Here is a 12241-nt window from a genome sequence, read left to right as displayed (position 1 = left end):
GAGGTTAATTGGTCATTATTCAGCCGCAGCACATTGAGGAGATAAAGAGACTGAAGTTCTCTATGTTGCAGCTCGGAGTTTGGAAGTCTGACCTCCACCACGCTGGAATCTAGATAATGGTATATGCGTAAGATGTATTCAATAGACACACACACCCACCCAAAAAAAAATGGAGGATAAAACACCCTCCTTTCTTACCTCAGCCTAAAACTATAGCTCTTGTCTCCTCAGTTTATCAGCTCAGTGTAGGTGACAGCTACATAAAGACACGTCAGGAGAAGCTATATATAGGGTGAAGTGAACTTTTCCCCAGGAAGCTCTAGATCTAGGTCATCTTGCTTCTTCTGGGAGGTAGGAAAAAACAGGTTACTCATTGAACAGGAATACAGTTTATAGAGGAAAAGAAAGATAACTTGGAGCATGAAATTTTGTGTGGATAGTATTTTTCTTTCCTAAAGGATTTTTAAAAATAAAACTAATCAGTCAAATATTGTGTCTCTGAATGCCTAACTCTATCTACTGTAAATCAAGAAACCCATTATATTTACAGAAGAACAAGCACTCTTTGGTAAACTTACTTTCAGTATTTTAGCCACACAGTAAAACAAATATACAACCTCAATTCTTAGAGATTCTAGAGAATTTGTATAAATTCAGACATAATGTAAAATCCCCCCTTGCACTTCATTTTTGGTTCTTACAGATGACTGGCTGGAAGGATTACATACAACCCAGCAGAGCTCCAGGCGAGTTATCGTATGAATCCCCTCCGATGGATTACATACCACACTACCACTTCCAGTTGAGGGCGGGGAGGAAGAGCAACCAAGCATCTCACTCGGGTTTGGGCCAAGGCCACCATCTAACTCAGTCCTGGAGAGTACCTGGCCATCACAGCCACTGCAGCATCACGTGGATGCCGTCAGCTGAAGAGCTGTGCCTCTGTCAGGGCAGGCAGAGGAGTTTTCTTGGCTCAAGACAGTGTTAGAGTAACACTACCTATGCAGTGCTTCTTACTAGTTTCCAATTTGCAAATCCCTAAAAAATGTCAAGCAGAGGTGTGGACCTGTATTCTCAGTTTAGTGACTACAGATGGGGTTTATTAGCTCTTGTGAGCACTGTAAAAACAGCCCATAGAGCCTCAGAGACCCAGGAACTGAGAGGTAAAAAAAGCACTAACCTAGAAAAAAATTAACAGTTAATTTAAACTATTTTTGCTTGAATTCTAAAAGTGATATTGTTTCCTTCCAAGAAGGGCGATATACATTCAAGGATGCCACTCTCCACAGGTCAATCTGCAAGTGCCTCAAGGTCTCCAAATATATAGATATAACATTACAAAATTCTGTGAAGCAGACACTAAAGCAACGACTTAGTCATATTTCATAAGCTAAATTGAAGATATATGGATGCAACTGCAATACAAATCATAATACCTAAACAGAAAACAACCAAGAGAAATCCCAAACCATCAGAAACTGGCAGTGGCAATTAAGCAAGTACTATTATAGAGCATAAAATAAATTCGACAGGTGTTAAAATATTCATTTCAGTGTCTTAACTAAATCTGAATTTAGAGCATTAGTTTGCCGATCTGAGCCTTTTATACAGTTTCCACTGAATACAGCAGTTAACTGCTTTCTGTTAAGCAACAGTACAGACCAAACCAGTTTAGCAGTTTGGTACGCCTGTAGTCGAGCAATGCTTGTACCTGTTTGCTAAAAACCTGAGAGCAATCACTTCTCTTTCTGAACTTTAAATAAAATTAATTTATTCAGGCAAATAAATACTGGTCTTAATCTGTACTGCAAAATAATACTATTTCTGAATTACGGATTTTGACCAGCGCGTTAATAAAATGCTATGATTAACGTTCAGTGCACAGAACAAACTCTGTATCTGGGTTTAATTACAATGATGAATAAAAGTCAGACACAGGCATCGTCCCAGAGTAGTCATGCATTATACTGTCCCATAGATTCTGAAATAATGGAATCGGATGCGCTTTGATCTCTTAGATAAGTCTCCCACAGCTCTGAAACAGAAAGGGCAAGAGCACCCAGCCTCATCCAATTCTGCAACGTTTGCACACTGAGTCATAAGAGATTTGTATCCCCCACTACCAAGATGCATCTCATGGGAATAAATAAAGTCAGATAAATACTGCTCCATTTCCTTCTGGCTGGAGCTTGTATACAAATCATCAGGAAAGTCATACGGAGTGATAGTGGCGAGGACTAGTCGGAAACCTTACAGCCTCTACAGAATTACTGTCCAAGTACATATAACTATATAGTTACATATATATTTCTGGGTTATATTCTAGTCTTTTTTTTTTTTTTTTAAGCAGTTTTGCCATGACAAAGATTAGAAACTGGCAGTATCTGGTAAATTTAATTGTTTTAATCTTGGCTGCAGGAGAGCAGATTCCTTGCTTTTCTCCAAACCCGCACTGATTGAATGATTTTTTCCCTTACCAGTAGATATTCACGTGGCTTCATTAAGTTTTATTAGTCATAAACCAGGCATTTCCTTGGTGCTTCTAGGACCTCTCTTAGCACTCCAAACTCTAATAGCACATGGGCTAGCTACAATCCCAAGCTCTGGAAAACTCAGCACTGTCAACCAGCTGAGATTTGTCTTTGACTGAAGATGAGGTTGACCCTGCATGGGCATTTGACCATGGAGTTCAGTGAACTACATACAAGGACTGCTTCTGAACTATGCGCCTCTAGAAATACAAATTGCTTTGAGTGGGGGGAAAAAAAGCAGATGAGAGGACACAGAAGCATCTCCAGTGTCCAAAACATACGATCGAGGGAAACAGGTTTCAGTATTGCAGGGATAATAGCCTGCACATTCATCACTGCATGCTGGGGCTAAGGGAGGAACTGAATTTCCTGAGTCACAGTTTCTCTCATTCCTCCCACAGTTTCAGTCCTCCCCCAGGCACCTCAGGTCTACATCAACCCTAAACTGAACCAGTGGCTAAAAACAGAGGCAGGATGAGAGTACTCACAAGCCCAGCCTTTGATATGATGGCATGCATGCACGCACGTGTGCAAAGTGGAGAGCATGCGTAAGCATTCTGGTGGATCAGCAGAAATGCCCGATGCAATAAACCAGCTGGTTGTGATTTGGCTGACGTAACTGCGGTTGAAAGGACGGTTCTTTTATCTCCCCCTCCAGTTGCTGCACGCATCTGCTGTTTGTCCGTGTCACTGCACGTGGATTGTGGCCCAGCAGCTTTTATGCCACCGGCATTCTGACTTTCTTCTTCACTGATGAGAAACAGAACGGCTGGCAGATTCCTATGGAGGACTGGTAAATAAAACAACCACTCTCTATAATTCTTTGGTCTCTTGGAAATTGTTTCATTAGTTCATAGGAAAGTCACGGTTGATTTGCTTCAGTCCATTCCACAGATCATTATCTCTTCAAAACATAAAACTATTTTATTTTCCGTGGTTCAGAAACCAAAGTCCAGATGTACAGCCAGCAACAGCTGCTGATCACAGAAATGAGCCAGTGGTACATGCAGGAGACGTAAGAGCTTCCTAAGCACATGGTGGTCCTAGATTTTGGGGAGGGTGGTATTGCTTGTTTGGGTTGGCTTGCCCAAAAGAATGCACAATCTCACAGCATAACGAACATTCATCATCCTGATTAGGAAAGATTTCTTATTACCATCTCTACAGCCTCTTCACTCCTACTAATCGAGCATCTGGAACACGGGCTGCCAAGTAAATACTGAACTATCAGATTCCAAAACAGATTTTAGGAGACTTATCTACTGCCTTAAACAGATCTTCTGATAAAGCTCCCTCTCTACAGCAGCAAGTTTGTCATAAACTTCCGCAGAGGTTCATTTTATAACAGAGGAATATTATTTTATTAAAATCAAATTATCATGGAACACTTTACAAACATGAATTAAATTACTAAACATGCCTGCACTAAAGATAAAGTTTATTACTCCTTTACTCCTCATTTTACAGTGAGGAAACTAAAGCACAGACCAGTTAAGTCATTTGCTAAAAGTTACAAACTAAACAGAAGACTGAACTAAATGATGATGGCTTATGCTAGGGCTGCTAGAGTGATTTTTGGTGGATTTTGTTTTGTTTTGGGGTGGGGGCTTTTTTTGGTTGAAGTCCACAGTGCAGTTTTACCCAGCAAGAGGATAGATACACATGACTCCAGCTCTGCTGGGACAGGTCGCTGCTGTGGCTGCCCCCCAAGAGGCTGGCAGAACGACAAGATAGCATCTTCTACAAAAACACATCCTACCTTCAGGAAGCAAGGCACATCTTCACTTCTGAGACCTTCACAATGTCAGGGCAAATTTTTCTTGTGGTTTAAATCAAGACTGAAGCTTGCTTTGCCTTTTAGAGTCAAAGAACAGTGACTCCAGCTTTTTCCCCTGAAGAGGTTTTATTCTAACTCAGCCATGACATCTCTAAAAACCTGCTCATTTCGTAATTCTTTGGTCTCTTAGGAACTGTTTCATTAGCTCATAGAAAAGTCATGGCTGATTTGCTTTAGTCTATTCCACAGACCATTACCTCTTCAAAATATATAAATACGTTTCTCTTTGTGTGTCTATGGGGAGGCAATAACAAGGACAAGCACAAAGACTGAAGACACAAGTCTGTCACAAGCAAGTGATGTTATTTTTAGTTTCTCGACCTTACATTCTGCAACCAGTTTGACTACAGCCGTTACCAGGGTCTGCAGAAGTGTTCATCAAACCGAGCTTTTTTCCTCTGTTGAAGTGATGAACAGGGACATAGAAAAAAAAAGGATAGACCTCATATAGCATCTTGATCCAACTTAAGACATTTCTTGCAGAAATCCATGTAGAACAGCAAGCAGCATTCCATCAAGTGTGATTATAAACATATTCTCTTCTTTTGAAAACTTCTCTTGAAAAAAATCTTCTGGCCAGAATGGTTAGGAACAGATCTTTACTGAACAACAGTGAGTCTAGAAACTAGGTCTAATTTTCATAATAGAAAGATGATAACACAGAGAACTTGAACATCAGTATACATTTCCCATTTCCTCTAGCCATGTCTAATATATTTATAACCAACTGGAGTTAAAAATCTATTTTTAGCAAAGAACTACAATATTCAGCCAATATTCATTAAAAACAGTTTATGAATGGGTATTTTTAAGATTAAAGTTACCTAACTCCATGATACCAGTTGGTATCCTTTATTTTCAAGTTTACCTTCCCTTCTCTCTTCTCCCCATCCCCCCAGCTTTTTTCACTAGCAAAATAGAAGATGGCACCAATCAGCCAGCCTGGCAGGCCACGCTGAAACCAGTATGTATTAAGACAGGAAATACAGGTGCACAGTTTTTTCTAACTGTTATCCAGAAAGGAAGTTAGACTTAGCGCCCCAGGAAACTTCCCATCTAGCACGGATTACCAGCAGTACAATTCTCTAGACAACTTGCTAAGTTCTTCAGATGTGGAAGGAGTGAGAAGCGTCACGGTATATTGTTCACTAACCAAATAATCTTGAATGCTATTAAAATGAAGTACACAAAACATATATTTAAATACTATCTGGATAAATGAACTGTATATCCCTATACAGATGTTTAAAAAAAAGGTTTATTCTTGCTTTGCACATACAAATAATTTACCAGAACTGCATGGAAGGCTTACAGATTTTCTGCATGCGGCTGTCTAAATTGTATCATTACTATTTATCAGGAGTGACTTTATCACTTAGTACTTGGACTTTCATAGTTCTATTATTCCAAAATACTACTACAGCGCTTGTTCATTTCTGAGAATGAGTTCTATAGGGTAGCTTAAGCAATCATATTCTTGAAAACAAGTAAATGCAAACATCACTGGCTTACTCTACCATTTCTTATCCATGCTCAAACTCTCGACTTCAGCTCCTCCATCACTTTCTCGCCTCACTGAAGCCTATCTCCACCTAGGGCACTGCTGCCAGAAGGCAGTAGCCAGCAACACACCAACAAAGAGACGCTCTTGTCTGAAGCCCTTTGAAGTTTCCACCGGACTAAGGAATTTTGGATTGGAGCAGTATTTCAGTTCACATCCACAAATGCAATTGTAATTCATACACGTCACAGACGAGACGTGGAGGACAAGCAGAGAAAAGGGCAAGACCTGCATAGGCAATTTTTAAATATATTCCTTTCTCTTACATGAAAGTAAACTTACTAGTTGGTTTGCTTTTTTCATGGGTAGCTTTCCGTATGTAATGTTTTCCCATTGCATCTTTCCTCCTCTTATGCTGTTCCAACATATACCAACAGTTCTAGCTTTGCACAACCACTCAAAGTTAAATCATAACATGTTAATACTACCATAGTCTTTCTTCTTGTACAATACATGCAATCACAGATGATAAATCATCTCATTCACAGCCCAAGATAATTTTGCATGGATGTTTCTATAAATGGGGTGCAACTCCCGTATCACAACTAATTTGGTTTGCAATTTTTAATGACATTAATTACCGTGCCTTTGAAAAGGCAGCATCAGAACACCAACGTAACATATTAAAGTCATGACGAAAGCTTAATAAAAGCTTAGTTTCTCTGTTGAGCAAAATACATCCCAACACATGCATCCACAAGGGCAAGGTTCACACAGAAACACAGTAGACTATTTCAAGAAAATTTTCTGACTGTTCAAACCAGGGACTTCTTCAGCATCTTGGATAAGCAACACTCCAGGGCTGCATCTACTGCGCTGCGCTCAGGCCAAGGGGATCCCAGAGAGTGATTTGCTAGGGACCTAGGGCACCGTCATCACAGGCTGCTGTGCCACCTCCCTGAACTGGGGACTGCTGGAACAAAGCACGACAAGACAGATGGACGGGGGTACGGTGCATACAGGCAACGCTCAGTTAACAGAGAAGGCCCAAGGAGGCTATTGCAGCAACCTCAGTTTAAGAGGAGCCATGAGACACCCTAAATTGTGCTTTCAAAATCTGCTGTCCCCAAGAGCTTTTGGAAGATTATGGGAGCATGACATTGGGTTAAGCTCATGTTTGTGATCTCTCATTTCATGCCTACAGCCTAATCAAAGGAATATCCAGGTCAAAAGGTTTTAAATTAATCCCTCCAAATTAAAAAAAAAAATTTAAAAATCCACTAGACCCACTGAAATATTTTATCTGGGCCAGTAAGACAACACACGGTGGTACTGAGTACTGGAGCACGTGTTGGATCCTTTCAGGTAAAATATTTTTAGTCTATCTGCCATATCAACATATCCAATGTGCTTTTATGAGTTCAGTATCAATATCAAGAACTTGTGTTTGTTTCTCATGCTTTTACATTATTAATTTAGCAAGCAGTATACATCTTTATTAGAAGACTGACATGTATTTTGTCCACTGTAGTACTTTTTAGAAAATCAGGGAGAAAAAGACGTAAAGTACTTTACTGTGTAAAATTCCAAAGTTTAATAAACTGGCAAATTATTTCCTGCAAGTATTAAGGAACTATTTAAGAATAGAAATAGGAGACAGGGATTAAGAAAATGGGCACATCTGTTCTGCAAAATAAAGTCTTTGAGAAGAACTACTACAAGTAAGAGAGACTGGAAAAAACAGTGAACTTGTATGGAAAAACAGCAGAAGGCATATTGCCAACAGATGGCGAAGAAGTCATAGACAGAAAAGGAAAACAAACTTGAAAGCATACTCAATTTTGAGTACTCGAAAAAAAAAAAACCCAGAACTAAAGCTAACACTTTCCTAATCACAGATTCACTGGTTAAAAATGGAGTTGCATGTGCTTAGCACTTAGAAAAACAGTTGTAATTTCTGGGTTCTAAAATGGAGGCATCCAAAATTAGCATCTGTCTATGAAAACGTTGGCCCACTCTTGAAATCACTTCCTGTCCCCCCCGCCACACGAACACACTCTTTTTTTGGAGTGTTTTAATTATTTCCCATGTTAGCCGTTAAGCTTGATGCACTGGAAAATGTCTGATCCTTTAATGGACCACTTTCTCATTAACTCGGATACCTGTTTAAAAAGATGCTTCCTCTCTGAAGCCGTTCTGCTGTAGCGTGTAACGCATATTGCCACAGAAACTGCGAGCAGAGACAGGTATGTGCAGAGCCTCTGAATGGAAGTTGTATCTCTGTTACTCCATGTGTCCATACTGCCAATCCAATTTTCAATCTCACTTTTGGAAGCAGGAATTTTACACAGCCGGTTCTATAGCGCTCACTGATAAAAGAAATTTGACGTGCAATACTCAAATGATTATTTGGGGCGCATTTTGCAGTTAGAAATAAATAGCTAAATAAAAATTATGGTTTAACGAGATTCCCATATGAATGACCATGGCACGATCCTGTCAGAACAGGAAAAAGTATTTTAAATGTCAAAATAATACAGAAGTGAGTTATAAGAGACATAGAAGTAGTCTTCTACAACTGTGTTTCTTCACCCAACAACCTTCCTTCTCCTAGTTTGCATACCTTGCAAGATCTATTCAGGAAGCTGACACGCTGTTGCTGCAAACCCAAGATAAGCAAACAAACCAGATTTTATTTTCTTCTAGAGTATGTCCATTTTAGGGCTGAAATTTCAGTAGTTAGATTTTAAATTGTTTATCTCCTAATTTCTTGCACATACTGCTAGTTGCCACAAACTTGTTTTCAAACTCATTTTATTTTACCCTCTTCCTTGCCTTCCTTCCTCAGGTCTATATATTTTCACATACACTCCAATTCTGGTCAAGATACTGTGAAAGAAGCAATTATCACACACAAAGACACAACTCCTAAATTCCCATTTGTAACACTGAATCCAAGCTGCCACCTGGAAATTAAAATGAGAATGACCTATCACTAACACAACAGCAGTAACAGAGCAGAAAAGAGTTCTTCACCTTTAGAGTCTGTCTTGTGCACCTTCTAAATAAAATTAAAAAAAAATCAAAATTATAAATGCCCTCAACCTTAAAGTGCATAAAATATTGTGCAATATTGTAGGCAAGGCCTTTTTTTTAAATTACAAACCATTGTGGTTCAAAAGCTGTAGAAAGAGTAGCTTTGAATTTTGACTATACGAGACAAAAATGCTACCTTTAAGGTGAAGCTTTAGGAATTGCTAGCATCAGTGGGGGGGGCTCTCAGGACAGCCAGCAATGTTCCAGACAGCCAAGCGCCTGTGGGCACATCACCCGATGCTACACACCTTTATTCAAGCTAGGGAAGTTTTGCTATGAATACACTTACTCAATAGCAGGCATCTGTAGGTTTATTTATTTTACTACTGTCTTCTCAATCATCCACACTTATAAGCAAGAAGTTCTTCATCAAGAAAAAAAATAATTTAAAAAAAAAAAAAAGCAGCCATTGAGGAAGAGTGCTTATCTACACCAAAATCCACACGAGAAGGCCTGCACCGTACATATACCCGATTCATGACTCTTGCAAGAGCTAACAGGTTATTTTCAAGGGGAGGGGGGGAACACCACATCTCCACACCTAGAATCACAGATGTAAATGCAACAAATACCACGAACAGTCCAACTTTATATGTTGATTTGACAAAAATACTATGCATACAAACCAGATGGACAATCCAGGCTTAATTTAGAACAACACAACCTTTAAAAAACTTAATCTGCCACCAAGCACTTTCTATTTATTGGACTTCAGCAGACATAGTTTAGAAGTCAGAAAAAAAAAATCCCCACATCAGGAAATTTATTCTAATACTAAGCTTTTGCACCCAAACAAAAACAAACAGCTAGACACTGCCAAGCAATACCAGTGCTGCTTCACTGCACCACCAAGGGCTGCTGCTACGTATGGGGCTTCTCTTCCACACTCAAGGGGCTTCCTAACGGGGCTGCAACTCCTGAATTTGTTAAAGCATTTGCAGATTTTCTGTTCTGTTCAAGTTTTATGATTATGTGTCTGCCCAGTTAAATACTTCCTGCAATTTTGTTAATTGTACCTTCTGAATGCGACTCCTGAATGACTCCCATCCTAGAAAACAGAGAGCTCTCAAGTCACCCTCCAGAATTTGTGTCGCAACTGTCATTTCTATAGATTTCTCTGGAACGTATCCAATTATCTCGGATAGGAAAATACTTCTAAAACTTGAATAAGATGTGCAGTTATACCACTGTTTGTTTTTTTTTTCCCCCCATTTTTTAGTGCTGTAGAACCTTTTACTGTAGATGGCTTGTTTAGGGCAATGTACATTTCTATATATGGGGATGGAGACCACAAGGAGCAGGCAAGTGCAACCCCAAGTTCAGCTTCCCTTTTCTGCAGCTATCCCTCCGAGCAGCGGCCAAGAGCAGGGTTTACACGTTAACACCGTCACCGCTCTGCATCAACGTTATCCTCTGCTGCGAGGAAAGCGATAAAAGAAAATACCCGGCCTTTCCCCACCACCGCGATTCGTCATCAAGATGTAAATGAACAGATTCTCTCAGAGACAGGAAAAAACCCAACAATGGGAAACACTTCCCTGCTGGTGCCCCACACGACCGAAGGAAATAGGATCCACTGCGCTGGGGAAGTTATTTACTGGGGATCAGATGCTGCTAAAAATATGGGAGCAAAGTCGGGGCGATAGTGAATGTGCCCGGACAAAACCTGGGCACTGCACGCGCCCGCGGTCCCCATCCCGGAGCGTCACCCCAGCAGCTCAACGCCAGACGGTGATGTCACCGCAGGCAGGCAACAAAGGACGCGGCACCGGCCGGACAGCCAGCGCCTGCCCTCCTCCTCCTCTGCCGCCGCCGCGACCCCGCGGCCGCCCCCTGCCCGGCGGCGGGGCCGACCCCCTCTTGCTCCCAGCCGGGCCCGGCCCGCCCGACTCTCCCCGCCGGCGGCCGCCGCCGGAACCTCGCCTCCCATCTGCCAAAAGGCCCGAGCTGTGAGACTGAAGAGACAAAGCGGCTTCCCCCCGGTACGCGTGAGCGGAAAGGGAGAGGTTCGGGCTGCCGCCCAGCGCAGGAGCGGCGGCGGGTGGAAGGGGGGGCGGATCAGCGGCGGCCCCCGGCCCGGCCCTCGGGGCGAGCGGCCTGGCGGCTGCCCCGCACCGCGGCCCCCGCGCCCCTCTCCTCACCCCCTTCCCCAGGGCCCCGCCGCCTCCCGCTGCCCGCCCCGCTTCCTCCCGTCCCCCTCCAGCCTCCGCCGCGGTGCTCCCCACCCCCTCCCCTACCTGATATGGCGGCGGCGGCTCCTGATCCGGCTCAGCCCCGTCCCCGTAGCTGGCTCTGTCCGACTGGGACTCGTGGAGCAGCGAGATGTCATCCGAGGTGGGGGACTTGAGGCAGTTCCCCATCTTCCCCCCGGGGAGCGGAGCTCCCCCTCCGCCGCCTCCTCCTCAGGGACGGACCGCCAGCCCCCGTCGGCGGCGGCTCCGCGCCCTCAGCCTCCCCGCCGCAGCGCGCAGCCCGCAGCCGCCCCGCCGGGGAGGCTCATGCCAGCCCCGGCCCTAAGCGGCTTAGCAGCAGCCCGGCCCCCTCCCGCTTCGCTCTGCTCCGCAGCCGCCCCGACCCCCGAGCCGGGGGGGCGGCAGGACTGGCCTCCCACCCCCCGGAGGGGCGGCGTGGGGCAGCGAGCTCCGGTGGGGTCCTCCCGCCCCGCGGCAGCCTGGCGCTATTCTGCTTCCCGGTCACCAGCTCCCTGCGCACTGGGCTTTGTCGCACAGGCCGCTCTGGCTCCTCCTCTCACTCCTCCCCGCCGGGCCAGGTTAGCAGCCGCAAGGCTCCGTTCCGCCACACCCGGCCCCGCGGCGGGGGGAGCTCTGCCCGCCCCCGGCGGGACGAGGCGCAACGGGGGGGAGAAGGGCTCCTGTCCGCCTGCCGGGCGGTGGGTTTCCCCCTGGCCCCTAAGATGGTGGGTGCCGCTTTGCTCCACCCCCGGGAGCGCTTTGTTTTTGTTTGTTTTCCGGGCATGGCGGCGCGGCTGGGGCGGAAAGGCCGCCCCGGACCGGCGGAGAGGGCGGGCCGTGGGGCTCGACCGGTGGCACCGGGGCTCCGGCCCCTCCGAGGCGGCTGCAGGCACCACCCCACCCTGGCCTGTGGTGGGTTGTGGGAGGCCAAGGATCTTTCCCCGGCGTGTGGCTCAGCCCTGGGCTGTTTCTCCTGGAGGAAAGGGGGTTCCTCTGGTGCTGGTCGCTCCTTTTACTCGGGTGGGCACGGATTGTAGTTGTAGGGGCAGGGCAGTGAACCCTGAATGTGGAGCAAAAAAAGGCA

General features: G+C 44.4%; 1 protein-coding gene across 1 annotated transcript in view; it reads right to left on the bottom strand.

Annotated features, from left to right (window-relative positions):
• Positions 1-11899, bottom strand: part of RNF11 (ring finger protein 11) — a 34314-nt gene extending 22415 nt beyond the window's left edge. The window contains exon 1 of the mRNA XM_054833658.1: positions 11203-11899. Within this exon, the coding sequence (XP_054689633.1) occupies positions 11203-11325 (123 nt within the window). The 5' untranslated portion in view covers positions 11326-11899. The remainder of the gene's footprint in view (positions 1-11202) is intronic.
• Positions 11900-12241: the final 342 nt, after the last annotated feature.

Source organism: Grus americana, chromosome 8 (genome assembly GCF_028858705.1).
Source record: "Grus americana isolate bGruAme1 chromosome 8, bGruAme1.mat, whole genome shotgun sequence".
Lineage (NCBI taxonomy): Eukaryota > Metazoa > Chordata > Aves > Gruiformes > Gruidae > Grus > Grus americana.
Note: the sequence above shows the minus strand (reverse complement) of the source record. Positions and strands in the feature narration are given on the sequence as shown.